This window comes from Mastigoproctus giganteus, chromosome 11, assembly GCF_048544385.1.
Source record: "Mastigoproctus giganteus isolate SK-2022 chromosome 11, ASM4854438v1, whole genome shotgun sequence".
Taxonomy (NCBI): Eukaryota; Metazoa; Arthropoda; class Arachnida; order Uropygi; family Thelyphonidae; genus Mastigoproctus; species Mastigoproctus giganteus.
Window position 1 is genome coordinate 95,610,572 of NC_143585.1, and position 20,432 is coordinate 95,631,003.

At 38.6% G+C, this 20,432-nt stretch overlaps 1 protein-coding gene across 1 annotated transcript in view; it reads right to left on the reverse strand.

Annotated features, from left to right (window-relative positions):
• LOC150078277 (A-type potassium channel modulatory protein KCNIP1-like) overlaps window positions 1-20,432 on the reverse strand; it is a 457,018-nt gene that overhangs the window by 6,935 nt on the left and 429,651 nt on the right. Inside the window, exons 4-5 of the mRNA XM_090385207.1 lie at window positions 19,479-19,603; window positions 10,668-10,811 (exon numbers count right to left, since the gene is read on the reverse strand). Coding sequence (XP_090241333.1) covers window positions 10,668-10,811; window positions 19,479-19,603 — 269 coding nt within the window. The remainder of the gene's footprint in view (window positions 1-10,667; window positions 10,812-19,478; window positions 19,604-20,432) is intronic.

Genomic DNA, 20,432 nt, shown 5'->3' on the forward strand with positions numbered 1-20,432 from the left:
CGCCCCTATGGCAAACCACGCTCTCGGTCATCACATTTATTAAGTTTTTAGACAAGTCTGCACATATGTTGCCAGTTGCCTGCACTTATACTGTTTGTACAGTCGATATGTAATGATGCGGGCTCCACTTTCCAATTGTTCTGTTAATGAACAACGCACTGCTGTTGTTGTTGTTGTTGTTAAATTTGTTGGTGCATCAGCAACTTAGGCTATAATGCACTGGTTACTGTCTAATATCTTCTTAGTTTGTCTTACACATGATATGGTTCATATATTGTGATATTTATTTATCAATTTTAGAAAGAGAAAAATGTCATTCATGTCCTCACGATCTCCTAGAACATTCTGTAATGATAACCGGCTGGAGTTATGAAAATGAGAGAAGAAAGCAGATTTCCGTTCTTGCAGATATAGCGGGCATTCCAGGATGATATGTTTTACTGTTAGTGAACATAAGCAGTTGCTGCATTGTGGAGGATCATCGTTTGTTAGTAGGTAGCTATGTGTGAGGAATGTATGACCAATGCGTAATCTGGCTAGGATGGTTTCTTCTTTTCTGTTTCGTCTCAGACTGGATTGCCATTGCTTGGGTTCTCTCTTGATTTCAAGAAGTTTATTATTTGCTTGACCTTGCCACATGCGTGTCCACTGTTGTTTATACATCTGTTTGATAATGGATTTATGGTCAATATAAGGAGTCCTGAAATTAGATGGTATCACATTTGTAGCACATTTAGCAGCTAGATCTGCCTGCTCGTTTCCTAGTATTCCAGCGTGTCCAGGGATCCAACAAAATATTACTAGCTGTCCATGTCCGTGAAGTTCTAGTAGCTGTGCCCAAATTTTTTGTACCAGCGGATGACTAGGGAAGAATTGACGCTGTAGAGAATTAACAGCACTCAATGAGTCCGTATATATGATGGATTTGGTACACGACTCTTCTTTGATATTCTCTAGAGCTAGAACAATGCCGTATAGTTCTGAGGTATAAGTACTGCATTCAGACGGAAGCTGTCTGGAGATGGTGATATTTGGTAATACTACAGCGGTACCAACTTTACTACCAATTTTGGATCCATCTGTATATATTTGAATGAAAGTGCTAAACTCAGAGGAGTGGGTCTTATGAATTTGTCTAATGTTGGAATCTGGAAGGTTATTCTTTCCCCATTGCTGAAAGTGTCTATCAATATGTATCGGGGGCATTTGCCATGGCTGGGTTTCCATGCTAGTGTCCTGAAGAATGTTAGTAAAATTCAGGCCCCAGCTTGTGATAAGAGCTTGAAGCCTAATGCCAGATGGTTTATTGAGCCGTGGTTTACTTTCATAAAGTTTACTCCATTTGGGTATAAAGAGATATTGCCATATGGGATGATGTGGAAGACTGCTGATTTTGGCTGCGTAATTTAGTAACAGAACTTGTCGTCGAAGATGTAGCGGTGGCTCATAGGCTTCGGTATATAGACTTAAGATTGGTGAAGTACGAAAAGCCCCCAGTGCAATTCGTAGGGCACTATGATGTACAGGATCGAGCCATTTAAGTGCACTCGGTCTGGCCGAGTCATATGCAGGAGACCCGTAGTCTAACCTGGATCTAATCAGCGATCGATATAGCTGTAGCAACATGTAGCGATCTGCGCCCCATGACATGGAGGAAACTACTCTCAGAAGATTTAGTTTTCTAAGACAACTTGTACGGATATGTTTTATATGCTCCAGGAAGTTTAATTTTTTATCATAAATTACACCAAGGAATCTAATACTAGGCTGGAAAGTAATACGATGAGAATCTAACTGTAGGTCTGGATCAGGATGTAAAGAACGTTTGCGACAGAAGTGTACTGCTGTTGTTTTTGGTTTAGAAAGTCGATATCCGTTGTTTTTGGCCCAAGAGACTATTTTGTTAATAGTACCTTGTAGTTGTCTTTCAATTAGTCGCATATTTTGAGAGTGACATGAGATGGCAAGATCGTCAGCATATAGGTATGCATCAACTGTATTAGGTATACACTTGGTTATGGCATCAATCCTAATGGCAAAGAGTGTAGCGCTCAACACTGAACCTTGGGGAACTCCCTCTTCTTGTACATATGCTCGAGACAATGATGAATGGAATCGGACTTGAAATGATCTATTGCCTAGAAAGTTTTTAATGAATATCGGCAGATGACCCCGAAGTCCACATTTATGTAAGTCCTGAAGAATCCCATATCGCCAAGTTGTATCGAAGGCTTTCTCTATGTCAACGCATATCATGACTAGGTGCTCGTTTCTGAGGAAAGCGTTCCGGATATTTGTTTCTGCTTTGATAATGAGATCAAGTGTAGATCTTCTTCTCCGGAAGCCATGTTGGTTTGGACTTAGAATGTTTTCCGTTTCTAGAAACCACGTCAATCTAGCATTAACTATTTTTTCTAATGTTTTTCCCAGACAACTGGTTAGAGAAATAGGGCGGTAGTTTCTGGGATCTGTGTGGTCTTTTCCTGGTTTCGGGAAAGCTAGCACATAAGAATGGCACCAGCTAGCAGGGTAATACTCCTCTAGAAAAATTCTGTTATACAGTTGTAATAGGGCAGTTAATGAATCCTCACTTAAATGAAAGATCATGGTGTAAAAAATTCCATCGGGGCCTGGAGCACTATTCTTTAATTGGGAAAGTGCACTGCGCAATTCAATCATGGTCAGAGGTAGGTTATACGAATATGGGACGGCAGTATTAAATTTTAGTTTGTATTTTTCTGTCCGGGATTTTAACAATTGAAATGCTGGTTCATATGTGGCAACAGCTGAAAGTGTTTCAAATGAATTACCTAAGATATTGGCAATCTCCAGAGGTTCAGAAATTTCCTTCCCTCTTACGAGTAGAATAGGAGAAATTGTTTGTGTGTATTTGTCATTAATTCGTTTGATCTTTTTCCATATTTTAGAAGTATCTGTGGATCTGTTTATGGTGGAAGCGAAACGTGCCCATGCTTCTTTTTTACTCTCTCGTCTTATATGACGAGCTTTAGCTCTGGCTCTCTTAAACTGTAGGAGGTTGGCTGTAGTTGGATATTTTCGAAACAGATTCCAGTACTTATTTCTTTCTTTTTTAGCATTGTTACATGCTTCATTCCACCACATTTTTGGATGAAGCCTGATTTTGGATGAAGATTTTGGAATAGCAGCCTCCGATGCTTTCATTATTTTTCGTGTAGTATACCTGACTGCAGAATCAATTGTGAGGGTTGTTATGACGGCAGTATCTATTCGAGCTATTTCCTGGTATTTAGTCCAGTTAGCCTTTTCAAATTTCCAGCTTGTCCTAATTTCTCTCTGGGGAGGAGAACTTGAGCTAAAAGTACAGATGATAGGAAAGTGATCGCTACCACAAGGGTTGTCAGTAACAGTCCAGTCTATGATAGGAAATATTGTTGGGGAGCATATTGAAAGATCAATAGCTGAACTTGAACCAGATGGAGAGTGTATGTATGTGTGATCACCAGTGTTTAGAATAGTTAGATTATGTTTATCTAAAAATTTTTCTATTATCTGTCCTCTAGAGTCAAGATGTTGGGAATCCCATAGGGGGTGATGGCCATTCCAGTCACCCATAATACAAAAGGGAACAGGTATTTGCTTAACTATATCATCTAAATCATCAAGGCTGTATGAATGGTTTGGCGATAGATACAACGAAACTAATGTTACTGTTATACCAATGGTGACACGAACTGCAACTGCCTCTAAAGATGTTTGCATGGGGATAGGTCTACAGGGAACTACAGAGTTCACTATGACTGCTACTCCTCCATGAGCTGAGTTAGAGGAACTTCTATCTTTTCTATATATAGTATAATGTTTAATTGTCATAGACACTGTATTTGTGAGATTGGTTTCTTGAAGGCACACTGCAACAGGCTTATATTTACTTAATAGATCGTAAAAGTCATCTACGTTACCACGGAGCCCACGGCAATTCCACTGAATAACTGTACTCATTGTTTGGTTTTAACTGGTGTCTGCTAACATCCGTGAAGTAGTCTGCTTACGCCTGTCTAGTTTCCCCTTTTCCTTCTTTGAGAATACTGGTCTGCCTGTGTCGATGTCATCTTCTGGATGAATTTCAAGAATTGTATCGTCATCGCCTGCTTTTTCATCGATGTCCATGGTATCAGATCTGAGTTTGTATTTATCACTTCTTTCAGAGCTCTTGATTTGTTCTTTCTGAACAACGCACTGCGATCAGATTTTCATGTCCAGAAGGAGTTAAACTTTCCAAGATTCACCGAAGCATATTAGCTCAATACGGACAAAAGGGTATTAGTCAAAAAAAGGTGGATTGATGGGTGAAAAGATTCAGAAGTTGCAGAAGAAATCTGGTGGAAAAATACCGTACTTAAGGTGGACAACACTGCCTCCACCGTAAGTGTCCCTTTCTCTGACGTTGGAGCTATTATACAGTTTTTCTCATTGTCTCCAGATGAAATAACATCTAGAATCCGTTTTTAGGCTAAAAGGGACTCATCAGGGAACAGAACTGGACCCCATTTTTCAGGGTTCCAAGTTACATGTTCATGGCACTAATTTCCACGAGTTCTGTGGTGGTTTGGGGTTAATAAGATACAAATCACTGGCTTCGCTGAGTAGAGTCCACTTGAATTATATTTAAGGTAAATATGTTGCAAACAGATATTGAATTATGAAACCGAAACTAGAAAGAGATGGAGCAGATTGTGTTGAGATACCAGTCTAAGTTTCCCAAGAGAAAGAAATTGTATAACTATGGCAACTTGGATGAATGGTTTTGAAAAGAGATATCACATTTCATAGACTACTTCTGAAGAAGTCTGATTAAATATTCTAAGAAAAAATGCTATCTGTTTAAAGAAAATCGATGAAGAGAATGATAGAAGTGAATATCAGTTGGATTTGCGACGTACAATTAAATGGGTAAATAATAAAAAATATGAACCTGTATACTAGTCAATTTGCGTTTAGAATTCCTCATAATGTAAACTTTATTCTTGCATTACTGTTTAGTTTCAGAACAGCTTGAACTCCAGCAACTTCTGCAGCCATAATAGACAACTTCACTTGGCGAAGCATGTAGTATTTATGTAGATTTTACACAGTCAATCACTGATAGAAAGTAATAATATTACAATTGCAAGTTCACTATACTGAAGAGACAACATTTTTGAGAAAATTATCGCTAACATAACGATCAGTTAATCATACGGTATCTACAGAATGTGGAAGACTTGTTTATGAAAGTTTGCATACAGTTTTCCAAAGAAAAATTTAAAGCTCTTAAACACTGCTATCCCACTGTGATTTGTTAATCGCTTCAATAAATCAAATTTTCTTCCAAGAACCAGCAAATTAGTAATCATGAGAAGTGGTACTGACGTGGCCTTCTTTCAGCTCTTCTTTTTTTTTTTTTTTTCCTTCTTACTCCTTCAATAATGAGTTCCTTCTGTTCTAAATACCACGTATATTCTGGAACAGTTGTGAACTTCAGCGATTCCAGTTCTAATCCAAAAATTTTTACCCGAACATGTTCGATTCTTTCAGATAATCTGATTCGTCAATAAGTTACTACTACTCGAAGTTTTAAGGGTGGCCAGCTCTAAAACTTGAGCTTAAGGAGAGGATAAATTCAAGGTACAAATTTGATATAGAAGAAATAAAGGAAATTAGTGAAATTCGTTTGTACTGGGGTTGGATATCAATTCTAATTGGACTGTTTTTTGATGCATATGCTATTAATATTCATTTTAAAAGTATCACCTAATTAACGTACCCATTGATCGCATCGATTTTGATTTCTGTCTTTCTGCGTTCCTTACTGGTTCAACGTGCATGTTCTGAGAATTTTGAGAGCCTGAATTCCCTCACGTTCAGTCGGGCACAGGGTTAGGACTACTATCCTTTTATATTGTGTGGTAAAAGGCCCGGGTCCTGAATCCATAATATTTCCCATGAAAATTCTTGGGAAATTTCATGTTAAAGTTCTTGAGGAACGGCCTTTTTCTTGCCTTGATATCTGGACAGAGTTGCATGTTTTTAATTCAGAAATTTGATTTCTCTGTTTGTTCATTCAGCAATGGAATACACAAAATTTCTAGACAAAATACACTTATGCCTCAAGGAATTAGTTGCCCTGGAGCAAAATTAAATATCAACAACAGAACTTGTTTCAAGCTTGTCGGTGTTCCACTGAAACCGTTAGATTATGAACCAGCTTTATTTTACTTTCTGTCCTCTGACTGATAAATCTCTCTTGTGGCTTCAACTAATCCAGTGATTTCCAGCGCGATCACATTAACTAGTCTAAACAAATTCTTTTTTCTCTCTCCTTCATCCTATTGTAGATGGAAAAATCTGGAGCCTATAGAAACTTTGAACGATCCACTCTTCTAAGATAGTTGCGTGTTTACCTCTGACAAGAAGTATGATAGACAATTCTTTTCATTAAAGGATGAACTAAAAATAATTTGGCTTTAATTAGGGGTTATTAGCGCAAAGACAATGAAAAGCCCTAATGCCCCAAGTCAGGCTTTAACATACTGTCGGTTGAAATTTCACGACCGCGGCAAATTTCCTTATCGAAAAACGCGAAAGATGGACTCAAATAGTTCTTAAAGGTCTATTCGATCCATATTTTATGTGAACCGTTTTAATCCACCATTTTAACCAATGACGGTTAAAATGATGGATTAAAATGTGAAATTACAGGCAGTTATTCTTTTTACCTAAGGATTTTCGATGCAAGAGGAACTTTGGATATATTGCACTTAACTATTGATGGTTATGAGTATCACGGTTTCTTGATGGTCATTCTAAGGCACATAAAATGGATAGGTAATATTACCAATGCTAACTATTCCTACTTTGACGATACTAGGGTAGAATGACTACGAATGTGTTTCCTTGTGAGTAGCACAGTTGGTATAATTGCTGTCTTCCCACAACGGGTAGAAAAAGACCGAAGTTCGAATCACGTCATTGATGTGAAGAATTTTTATGGGTTTTTTTTTTTTTTTTTTTTCCAACGTGGCCGAGTTAGTCGCACAGGGGAGGGCAGGATGGTTTTTTTCCTCCCGGAAACTCGGGATTTTTTAATCTCCAGAAAAACAGAAAACGACCATAGAACACACGCAGTTTACAGACATACAGCGCAATGTGGCCTAAGTTGTTGATGCGTCCAAATCTCTACAATAACCAACCTTTGAATGTGTAGCCAGAGATTCCAGAAAACTACGTTGGCTATGCTACTCGAAAACTTGAACTGAATCATTGTTGTTTCCTTCATATTCAAGTAAAGCACAGATAATAAACAAACTTTAAGATATAAAACCTAAGTGCTCTCCAACATACTGCCATTTGATGTGACAACAATTAGTTAGCATTTAAAAGTAAGACCCGTCTGCGTATCATAGGAGCTGTTCTTGTTGGAAGTTTTATGGTGCAACGACAGGTAAAGGACGCTGTTGTCATTGTAGTAGGGTTTTAGGAGCATCAGCGACTAAGTTCCTATTTCTCCGTGTATATTGTCTGTTAAAATTGCATGTGTTCTGAGGGAGATTTTCTGTTTTCTAGACAAAAAAATCGAGTTTCCGGAGAAAACGTAATGCTAATCTCGCCTGAGACCGACTAACTCAGCCACTTTGTGAAAAAAAAAAGGACCAAAAATTCTTCCCGTCATCGACGGGCTCGAACTCAGGTCTCTACCACCAGGTGTGGAGGACGGCAAGTGTACCAACAGTGCTACACACGAGGGCTAGCACTAGGTGTTGAACTGTCAACAGCAAGCCGTAAAATCAAACGTTGTGCAGAGATGTTTGTATATTTGATGGAGATCACTGTCAAAATTTATGGTCGTTTTTCAGCACAGGACTTTAATTTCTGGAGGGCTGGCGTGTATGAGGATATAGCAGAGGTTTTAGTAAAAGACTTAAGAAAACTGGCTATATTCTTGAGGCAGCAAAACGTCATTCCCATTAGCATTCCGTATGGTTAGGATAGATGTGAAGAAGGATGTCTAGTATACATTTCAGCAATATTTTTCCAGATGGTTTGTTTTAGTGGTACTGGTAATCGTAGAAGAGAAAAGTTTCCATGATTCTCTTTTGTTTTCTCACTGAATGCATCTGGCTCTCTTAAACTACACTAGATTAAAGTTATTACAGGCTTTTTCTTTTGTTTCGCTTTGTTACACTCGTTATTCCACCAAAATTTTGGCCATATTCGATGACTTGTGAACATTCTTGATATTGTTATTCCGGTTGCCTGTAATATTCGATTTCTTATATAAGTTACATTCATTCAGCATTGAGTGTTACATTTGATATAACTGCTGTGTCTAGAATTGTTATCTGCCTGTATTTTTTCGAGCAGCTTTTGCACAGATCCAGTTAACGATAATTAGATCTTTCAAGGTCACTGTAAGAGATTTCTTGGTTTTGGGGGAAGATGGCGTTTGGTTTAACGACACAAGGGCTGCTGAGGGCAAATTGTATGAAGGGGGAAGATATAAGGTGACAATGTTAAGAGAAAAACGGAAGGATATTTAAGCGGCCAGTCTCTAGACTTGTTTATAGCATTAATGGTCGGGGAGGAACATTGGAGCTGATTAGAATTGCAACCCTTCCATGAACCGAATAGGTCACATGAGAGAGAGAGATACGATCTTTTCTGTAGATGACATGATGTTTAAGTGATGTAGTAACAGGTGCTGTTAAATTAGTTTCTTGAAGACAAAGGGCAACTGAGTTATACTCAGTTGCCTTTTGTCTAAAATCGTACGAAATCGCGATATCCTCTACAATTCCACTGTAGACGATATCGTCCAGTTTCTTTCAATGCCTAGTATTCTTCTTTCTGGAAATAATGCCTAGTATCCTCCAATTCCATTTAAGTTAACTGGCGTTATTTTGGTTTAATGGGGCACTCAGTTCGTTTGTGTCCTACGGGCTGATTTTTTTCGGGAAGTACGGTCTCCTTGTGTTCATTTCTTCCTTCTCCTGCGAAGAAGTCGAGAACTGGGCCTTTTAGTGGGCTTTAATTTCCATTCCCGCTGAGTTAATTTGTATAGTATCACCAGGAGCAATGATTTCAGAATATTTTGGATAAGTGTTAGTATGTGAAACGATGATTGGTGTGTTAGCAGCCGTTTTTATCCTAGTTGTTTTACTAAATAAGGGAACACTTTCCAAAAGTGACTGAGTCACGTCTGACATTGATCTGTTTGCGGGTGGTATGTTACTTCTATTTGGATACCAGTCCTTGTTGTTATACTTGCACAGCAGTGGTTACTGGTGCTGACTTTTGAATTGCTGGAGTAGAAGCAGGTCGTGTGTTATTTTGGGCCTGTACCGATTTTTTGGCTTGCTTCTTAATACGTGATGTTTTGTTCAGCTTAGACCCGTTGAATATTTTTTATTTATTTATTTTTTTTTCAAAACGGACAATCTCTGGAGTAGGCATTCACGCTGTTCTGCTTTAGAGTCTACGTGAATATGCACGCATTAATCTCAAACAGCACAAGTGGCTAAACCTCGTCAGAAATTTTGGGAATGGCAAAATTCCGGGAATTTGAAACAACGTGTTGGATTAGGAATGTATAGTTTTATTTGGGAGTTGAGATACTCTGCTTTGAGGGATGTTGGAGATTTGTGGCTATCAAATGTTAAGATTATGTTTGGGGTAGGACTAGAGCATTGTCACGTTTAGTATATATGCGCTTTACAATCAAAATGCCTTGGTCTTGTGTTTTTCAATTCTTCTTCTGAGAGGTTTATGAGATCCCACTCGGGATATTATCTCATCCCAAGAAGTGCTTACAATGAGGGGAAACAGTAATGGATAATCCTCCAAAGAAGGTAATTTTTGGAGCCTTTCTGATCGACGTTCATCACAGACTTCAGCGAACAATCGCCAGATCTCAGACGCTTGGTTGATTTTGGAGATCCTATGAGGTTTTGTAGATATTTTTGAATTTTAAAAGGGGAGAGAATACTTAGAGCTGTTCTTGAGTAGAGTTCAACACCAGATGCATCGGAACTCTTATTTAACAGTGCCAATTTTTTAGCGTTTAGCAGTGCATGTGTTAGAACCTTCTATCTCATGAATGGTCAATGTTAGGATCCTTAGATCCGATAGGTTTTGCGGAGATCACTTTTCTCCTTTTGGTCTTGGAAAGGTGACTTTTTTTCCCCAGGTTTTTAGGCCCCGACACAGGAAGGTAGGAGCAGTGCCACAAGGGTAACCAAGTGGCTAAATTAGTTGGTTAGTAACTTAGTACTATCAAGAAACAGAAAGGTGGATTTCCCTTCCGGAACTCTGCCTACTTCTTGTAGTGGAAAAGAGATACGCTGTATAACCAAGTAAAGAAAACTGTATTTAAAACCAAAAAAGAATCTATTCACTTTGCGCACACACTATAGAGATCTTTTGATTCGCTTGGTCACATTATTAATCGCTTGCCATTTGGGGCTCATAGACGGAGCGTTAACCTTTATGTATTACTGTTGTTTTCCCGCCACCAATGCAAACCTGTAGAGCACATGTTTCTTAAAATCTATAACAATTCAGAGCGATAATACTCTACCAATTATTTTAAGCTATGCTTTCGGTATAATTCTAGGGACATTCAACTATTATTTATTGCGAAATGCACTTACCGTGAAAGTTATCGATCCAGTGTGATCCTGGTCGAATGTGTTGAAGACGTAGTGAGCATATTGACTTGTATCGACCCCTTTCGGGAAATACTGAGCATAAATTCCTTTAAAAGTTTCTTCTTTTACCATACCATTCGGACACTCCTGCAAGAGGACAGAACGTATTTGAGCAGACTGCTATATCAAATTACACAAAAAGAAGATTTCACAATTTTCTCAGTTTGTATCCTTTAAATAAAAATCGTTTCATTACAAACATCTAGTATAATCTACAGTAAGAAATATAAAATTTTCTGTGGAGAATTTTATTGTTGAATTTGATTCAACTGCATTCAATATCATAAAATATTTGAAGACCGTTACTCTCGTTAATGGTTTTTTTTTTTGGCTGGACCTGATTGCTCGAAATCCATCTAGAAAATTTGTCTAGCTACTACTGCGACTGTCATTTATCCTAAATGTTACAAACCATCCCCAGCAGTCCTAGATGTACTCCGAGTAAACAGATCTAAAGAGAACAAAAATAAAATAAAAAAATAAACGCACTTGCGTGCAGAAGACTAACCCTGGTACATAAAATGGCTTTCAACATCTGTGACCTTGAGCCTAGGAAGGTCTCTAGGGGATAGATGACCATCACGATATGCGTGGACACAGGCCGTTAAGTGCCTCTGTCCATGTCTGGTGTAGAAGTGGATGACTTATGTGTATCATAAAGAGAATAAATGTCCATTGAATATGACAGCAACTCGATACTGAGTACACCCCCCCCGGAGGAGAAATGTGCGGCGAATTATAATAAGGAGATTAAATATAATAGTACTGGCAAAATGATACAAGAAAACTAAGCCAAGGGTCGTGAGAATGAAGGTCCTTACTACCTCGGGATAACATTGAATATTAAATTCTTTGGGATGCTAGTAATAAGTACAGATACAATATTATTTGTAAATACTTAGCTCTGACATTTGGTGGGTGTCGTTACCTTCAAAGTACTTCTAGGCCCTCTTGGATAGCACAGTTGGCCCTCCCTACACTAGGTAAAAAAGACGAGAGTTCAAATCCCATCAATGACGCTAGGAATTTTTATGGATATTTTTCACAAAAAGTTAGTCCGTCTTAGGCGAGGTTAGCATGGTTTTCCCCCACCGGAAACTGGGGTTTTACGTCCAGTAAAACAACCACAGAACACAGGTAATTTACAGGCATTATATATGGCCTAAGTTGCTGATGCGCCCGAAACCGTACAACAAGTAAACAACTATCCTTCTGACATTATACAGACTACCCCAACCCAATCTCTACGATGCCTGAAAACAATGATGGAAATTATTTTCTGGGAAATCCTTTCAGCAGTATCGTCACACTGTTCTGCATGTCCTCAAACTGGAAGGATCTAAATCTGCTAGGAAGCGGTGCAGAGAAAAGCAAGATTAGTCAGGGGTACAAGAGGGTACTTTTAGGAAGTAAGAGACTTTAGTTGTGCAAACTGCAGCGTCTAGAAACTAGGCATCTGCGAGGAGACCTGACTGGAGCATTTAAAATTTTAAATGGTCTTATGGAATAAGACTATTTATTGGAATAAACAAAATGTTGATGTAATTCTTGCTCTTCCTGGGACAATGCACATCCTGTTATTGCTTGATCTTTACCCTTATTGCTTAAATGATTGCTTGATCTTTATAAGCGCTTATGATTTATTGAAACTGGAATTTTTCTCCATTTCATTACAATTTTTATATTTGTTTTTTCCCTAATATTAAGAGTAGGAGACCGGCAGAATTACTCAACAAGTACAGGTCACTGTTGAAAAAAAGCCGAGAATTAGGGTTGAATTTGAAAGTGTCTGCAATTCTGCCCAGACACGATAGGAGGGAGTATATGATGAGAGCCTTGTCGATCAATTCGGCCCTGGAAAGATTGTGCAAGGCTCAAGGGGTAGAATTTTTTCAGCCTGGACTGTACTTGTTAACAGGAGAGATTGCTTCTACAGGGATGGGATACACTTAAATAGAAAGGGTGCAAGACTATTTGCTGATGCTATCGAGGCAGTGTTAGGTGGGTCGGAAAACTGCTAGCTTGGGGGGATACAAAGACTAATAGTTTAACAGTAACCGCAGGCAGAGGTGAAGGTGATTCTTGCACAACTTCTATTAGAATAAGAAGCGACCTGGAGCGAGGGGTGTTGGGGGTTTCAGGGACGGATGGCAGTCATCCTGGAATAGTTGGGTATATGGGATGTGTTAGGGTAACAAGGAATAGGCATAGGAGCATGTATGCTTGCATGTATACCAATGCTAGAAGTATAGTAAATAAATTTGATGAATTTGAAGTGTTGGTCAAGACATCAAAGGCGGATATTGTTGGGATAGCAGAGACGTGGTGTCACAAAGATATAAGGAATGCAGAACTGGAATTTGGGGAGTACAATGTGTACAGAAAGGATAGACAGGACAGAAAGGGAGGAGGTGTTATGCTGTTAATTAAGAAAAACATAAAATCAAAAGAAGTGCATCCAGTTGATATAGATGGACAGTGCACTGTTGAGTCAGTTTGGTGTGACATAAGCACTGCAAAAGCAAAGATAAGAGTAGGAGTGTGTTATAGGCCTAATGACTCGAATGAGTACAATGAACAATTGTACAGAGAAATAGAGTGGGCCAGTAAATCAGAATGTCTTATAATGGGGGATTTTAACTTCCCAGATATTGACTGGAACTTGTGGGTTGGTCACTCACACACTAGTCAGACTTTTGTGGAGTTATTGGATGATTGTTTTCTGCAGCAGCATGTTCGAGAGGCAACCAGAGAAAGTAATACTCTTGATCTGGTTATCAGCAGTGATCATTCGTGTATTAAGAATTTGCAGATAAAGGAACCACTAGGTGGCAGTGATCACAGTGTGCTGAAGTGGGATTTACTCAAAGAGGTAACTACCGTCAGGGGTAAAGGAAAGGGTTTTTGCTTCCGTAAAGGGGAGTACAGTGGTCTCAGACAGTTTTTAAATTCTGTACAGTGGGATCGACTGACGATGTTACAAACAGTAAATTCTAAGTGGGAAGCATTCAAGGAATTAATCGTGGAAGCTACTAGACTTTTCATACCGATGAAGAAATATTGTTCAAGGTTTAGGCCTAAATGGTTATCAAATGAACTAATGAGACTCGTGACAGAGAAGAAAAATGCATGGGATGCATATAAATTATCAGGCGACGCAGAAGCCTGTAGCAGATATAAGCTAGTCTGTAATCAGGTCACAAAGGAGGTTCGGCAGGCAAAGGCGGATTACGAGAAATCTTTGGCAAAAGATGCTAAGAAAAACAGCAAGGATTTCTTTACTTATATAAACTCTAAAAGGAAGGGGCTGAATATGATTGGTCCACTTGACATCGATGGTTCGACTGTTGATGATCCTGCTCAGATAGCAAACAAACTGAATGAGTATTTTGCATCTACATTCACACGTGAGGAATCATTACAGTTTGAAAATGGAAGAAGGTTATCAAATTGTAGCAGTGTGCTTAATGATTTTGTAATAACTGAGAGCAAAGTGGAGGAGAAATTGTTGAAGTTAAACATAAGAAAGGCACCTGGAGCGGATGGGATCTATCCAGTTATATTAAAGGAGGCGGCAAAGCAACTAAGCAAACCCTTAGCCATAATTATGAGAGCATCCTTGGATTCAGGGAGGTTCCCACGGACTGGAGATGTGCAAATGTATCCCCAATTCACAAAGGAGGTTCGAAGGGTGACACGAATAATTACAGACCAGTTAGTTTAACTTCTGTTCCGGGTAAAATAATGGAGTCACTGGTTAAAGATGCATTGCAGGATCATCTAGACAAGACTGCAGCAATAATTCAGACACAGCATGGGTTTGTTAAGGGAAAGTCTTGTCTGACAAATTTGATTGGTTATTATGATGTGGTCACAAAGGAACTGGATGCAAAAAATAATTTTGATATCATATACTTGGATTTCAGGAAAGCTTTTGACACTGTTGCGCATGGAAGACTACTGTACAAATTGGAGCAGAATGGTATTAAGGGTAAGTTGCTACAATGGATAAAAGGATGGTTAAGTGGGAGAAGACAGAGGGTGGTAATCAATGGGTGCTGCTCTTCGTGGACTAATGTTATTAGTGGAGTCCCACAGGGTTCGGTGTTGGGTCCACTGTTGTTTTGTATATTTATCAATGATATTGATGAAGGTATATCAGGCTTAATGTCGAAGTTTGCAGATGACACGAAGGTTGGCAGGGTTGTTAATGACAGTAATGGCAGTGTGCTACTGCAACAGGATCTAGATAATTTGGGCAGATGGGCTAAGAAGTGGCAACTGAAGTTTAACCTTGACAAATGCAAAGTACTGCATATGGGTAGAAGTAACCCCAGAGAAACGTACCAACTGTGTGGTACTACACTTAAGGTGGTAGAAAATGAAAAAGACCTGGGAGTAATTGTGCAGTCAGATATGAAGTTTTCTGAGCAATGTAGACAGGCTGCTAGGGCAGGTCATGGGGTTTTGTCAATGATATATAGGAATTTTGCTAGCAGGGAAAAGGAGGTGATTGTCCCTCTGTATAAGGCAATGGTCAGGCCACGCCTTGAGTACTGCATACAGGTCTGGAAGCCTCATTTTAGGAAGGATGTAGATTTGCTTGAGCGTGTACAGAGAAGAGCAACACATTGGTGAGGGGAATGAAGGGATCCTCTTACCAAGAGAGGCTTAAGTTCTGCAAATTGCAGTGGCTGGAGACTAGACACCTGCGCGGTGATCTGATTGAGGTCTATAAGGCCTTGAATGGGTTGAGCACGCTGAATTCTGATGGGATCCTCCCACTTGTTCAGAATACGAACCTACGGGGACATAAGTTCAAATTAAGAAAGGACAGATGTAGAATAGATGTGCGGAAATTTGCCTTTAGCCAGCGGGTGGTTAATTGCTGGAACAAACTTCCATCTGTCGTTGTGGAAGTTGATAGGTTAAATAAATTTAAGGAGGAACTGGACAGGCAATTGGAGGGTATGGTGTGATTTTTTTTTTTTTTTTTTTTTGGCTGATGCTGCATAAGCTACTACACTTGCTTTCTTGCATCAAGTGCCACTACTACTACTACTACTACTAATAATAATTTATCGCTTTTTTCATAAGAACCAAGACACCTTCAGTAAAACATTTACTATAAAGAATTCAAACTTTGTATTATACAGGGCGTTTCAAAAATGGTCAATAATTTAAAGGCGAAAAGTACAAACTAAAATAAGCAAAAAAGTCCAAGTGAACATCGGGCCGAAAATGAACCGTTTTCGAGATATTGCACATTTTCTGTTAAGATCCGCCATTGACTATGAAAGCACTAGTTCAGCAAAAAGCTGTGAATTCTTTGCTAAGGGTGGTTTTATTAAACATAATTCGTTTTTAATTTTTGGTTTCAACACCACAGGATTTTACAGATGTTACAGGATGTTCTTTCTAACACCCTTTCCTCAACATCAGGTGTTATGCTTCTGGGCCTACATGCTCGTACTCCATGTGCGAAGTGTCCATGTTCATTAAGGTGTTATGTACCCTGATGAATGTGCGCCTGTTGGGTTTCCTTCGGTGGGGAAATGCTTCTTGGTACAAACGTGCAGCCTCGAGTGCATTGCCGTTGACTTTACCATACATGAAGTGCATGTCTGCATACTCTTCGTTGCTGTAACCTCTTTCCATGTTGACTATCCTTTGACAAGTGTGTCTGCTACGTCTCAGAGCATTGAGAGAGGGGAGAATGAGCATAACCTAACCTAAACAAACAAGTCAGTGGTGGATCCCAACTAGAAATGTGCAATATCTCGAAAAAAATTCACTTAAGGATCCATTTTTACTAGGCGTTTTTTGCATATTGTAGTCTGTGCAGTTCACCTTTAAATTATTGACCATCACTTTTGAAACACCCTGTATAATACTACCTCATTAGTTGGCAAATGTCACATAAAAAATAGTTTTACAGACTTTATCATTATTCATTGCAGTTTGTTTGTGTGATAGACCAAAATAGACACGCATTATAGATACCTTCTACTGTCCTGGGAGAGCAAAACAACAAAATCTGATTGCTCGATTTGGATTGTGTTCGGCATTTGAATGGCATTCGCGCAGCAAACATCTTTCCTGATGTATTCTGAAAATGTTCCTTCGTGAAAGTATTTTGGATGCTTTTTCTGATTATCTTCTTTACCTCTGAATTGTAATAAAGCCGAGCTATTCTGAGCATAATATGGACTAGTAATGTTTGTTGCTAGGTGATTTTCATGAAGACAAAACTTCTTACTCAGCAGTTGTACAGGTATTTCGAGATTACTTTATTGAGTTGGGAATAAGGTCACTCGTAAATTTATTCTGTGCAGCGAATACAGAAAGTGTTTTCGGAAACTACAGTGATTAAATAAGAGCCGAAATTTCTGATCATGACCGAAGCATTTGAGATAAACACTTTTGAATTGAATTTGAATCAACAAGTCCCCAAGGATTGATAAATTGAGGTCTGATGTGCATTGATAGCCAAGCTGGACCTATCATCTTTAATAGCTAGACATTTATCTATACAGGACAAATACAAATAAATTTCAAATTTAAATATTTTTTTATTTATTTTTTTATTTCGGTCTATTTAGTTTTTCGATGTGTGTGTTTTTTGTATTTTTTTTTGTTAAAGAAGATTCCCATATTTTATTGTTAACCTCTTACCAAAGTGTGCCGTGAAGGATCTCTGCCGAAATATTGTATGCTATTCTTTCTTTATTATTTCCATTCCTAAACTTAACGCTGCTCTCATACACATGCTAATGGTTTAGATAAGAACTACACTGCTGGTATCTGTGAAATCATGTTGAGCCTTATCTTGCAGTTTATGGGCACCAATATTTTACCTCGGCGATTTCCCATTGAAAAACGATCTCTCTTTGAGCATTAGTCAGAGGAAAAGTGAATATTCTTCATTTCAGAGCTAAATGTTATTTTAGCTTATTTTTAAAATAATTGTAATTTAATTAATAAAAGTTGTTTTATTGTATTCATCTTTATTTCCCAGAAAATTCGTTTTAAACTAAAACTTTCAAATATATCCTTTCTCTGCATTATACCACGAAATATTTTCTAATATTCTGAAACAGGAGGCGCAGTAGAACCACTCGCTCTGGTCGCTGTTTACCCTTGGCCCGCCGTTGAACATGCCTTATGTGTATTTCCGTGATGTCGCAACAAAGATATTGTCTCTCTCTGCGACAATTCAAGGTGTCATGTAACTGCTGCTAAGATGGCAATTATGCAGTGGTAGCAATAGGAAAGCCCCAAGAAATATCTCTTCCAATTCCTCGGAAATCTTTGACTGTTCTGTACTCCAAAATGAGGAAACCAGCCAGAAGCCATTGCTTTCGGGACATCACGTGCAGCAGGAAATTAACTTAGGTCACTTAGATGGATCTAATTGGTTATTTTAGAATTAGCGCCGAGTCATCCAAGGCCATGTGGTGTTCGGTATATTCTTCTATAAATTTCAAGAATTCTGTTATCGGTTTTCTATATTAAAAATCCCAGTTTCCAGGGGAAAATTATGCAGCCTTCTCCCAAGGGCAACTAACTCAGCCAATGCGTGATAAAAGCACAAAAGTTCCTGTACTAGCCACGAGTGCCACTTTTAATGAATAAACCCCTCAAATACTCATAAATAAGTCTTTTTTGTAACAACCTTACCATTACTTTCTGAAAAACATTCGTATACCACAATTGTTTTGATGGAATTTCTCCCGAGGTTTTCCATCTCAATTGGAACTTCATTTCCCACACGCAGACAATTCGTCAGTAGAAGAAATGAGGATCTGCAGTCTCAAACATTACTAACAGCAGTTCACTGACAGAGCCAGCGGGTCTCGGAATTCATTCCGAGAAGTTGTTTAATGCAATAGAAATCAAGTGATAGTCCCCTTGGGAATTTCTTTCAACATTTCATTAAGACAGCGTCTAAATCAATGAAGCGTTATTTCAAGCAGGTCGGCGACACTGATTTCAACGAGACGAAATTTAATGGTGGACATAGAAGCAGCTAGAACTACATAACAGATGGGATTTAATCTCCAAAAGTGGCACATGGATGCGGCATAAGATAAACTAGAAAGCGCCATGTCAGCAAAGGATGCGGGGCCTGGATAAGAGATAGCATTAATCATAGATAATAGTGCGTCCAAGGTTCCAGAAAATACTACTCAATACTGCGATCTAAAGTAATTGCGTCTCCTGCGGTGGTCATTCATCTGAAGACAGTAACTTTTATAATAGTGTTGAAAAACTTTTCCATTCTTGGTTACATCACTAACAGCGGGAGCCCTTGACACCCCTGACTAAAAATTGGTATTCAGTGTGATAATGAAACAGAAAAATTTTAGCTGAACTTTTCAATGCGACTAAAAATTTAATTCAGTACAAAAGTGATTGTACTAGAAAGCTGAAAGCTAGTCTTCACGAATAGTACAGTGGTTCTACTGTCCTCACCCCACCTGGTGGAAAATGCCCGGGTTTGAATCCCGCCAATGACGCGAGGAACTTGAGCGCTTTTGACTCCAGGGCTGAATTTTCACTCATCTCAGGCGAGGATAACAAGCTTCTCTCCGAAAACTCAGGTCTTACCTCCAGCAAAACAGGCAAACCAACCAGAGAATCTCAGGTGGCCCTAATATGTTAGTGTTTTGATTCTAATAGAAAGCTAATTTTTAATTCACGTGATATTAAAGGTTGAAAAACAAATTTTTGTAAGAGCGAAGCATCCTTTACCTGCTTGAAACCGCGATACATCAGTTGCAACTCCCTCCTGTTAAACTTCGTCAATTGGCATAATGTATCTATGGCTTCAGGCTTGTAGTGAGAGTGATCGGCATCTAAGTCATCCAATTCGCTATCTAGAAAAGAAAAAGTTGAGTTGAGGAGACAAAAGGATTCTTTCAAAGAATATACACTAAAACTCAAGTAGAACAACACTTCAATATTTATTGCAAAATTTACACCATTTTTTTTTGTTTTTCCGTTCACTTATTCCCAGATATTTCACACACATTCTTCTTAAGATACCTAAGAGTAAACTTCAAAGTGATTGTTGACTTAGTGGAAAGTGCTATGCGAGTCCATCTATAAGCTGAACGCTGTGAGCTTGTTCAAACTAAGTGGTTAAACGAGAAAACACTGATAAGCATTTATTAGAATAGAAAGTGTCCAAGGACACAACAATCAGGCATGAAAATTTATGGAAATTCTTCCAAAGTGGCTCTGCCACTGACACATCGAATTTATCACTGAGCACATGACTTACGACGACTCCTACTTCGATTATATTACAGTTTAGCCACACGCACTGCATTCTTGTTGAGGAGAACGGCATAGTTACTAGGTATTAACTTAAGATAGATGGTTGGTGATTATAAACAGTGCCCTAAAGATAATGCCCCTTGAGAACGGACTAAACAGACGTCAATATATCCATTCATAATATAGTATACAAAAGCAGTTGTAAAATAAATTATGTATCTGTAACGGACTAATTTGCTTTAAAATACAGGGTAATTATAAATAACTCCAGGGGGTTGAGGACTTACATCCTATGAAAGTACTTGATGAGAGATTTGAAATTGTGGATTATTTCTATATTATGCATGCGTTAGAGATTTCCTGTTGGATTTTGCAAAATTGCATTCGTAGAGTTTGGGCTATCAGGAGAAGGATGATTATTTATTA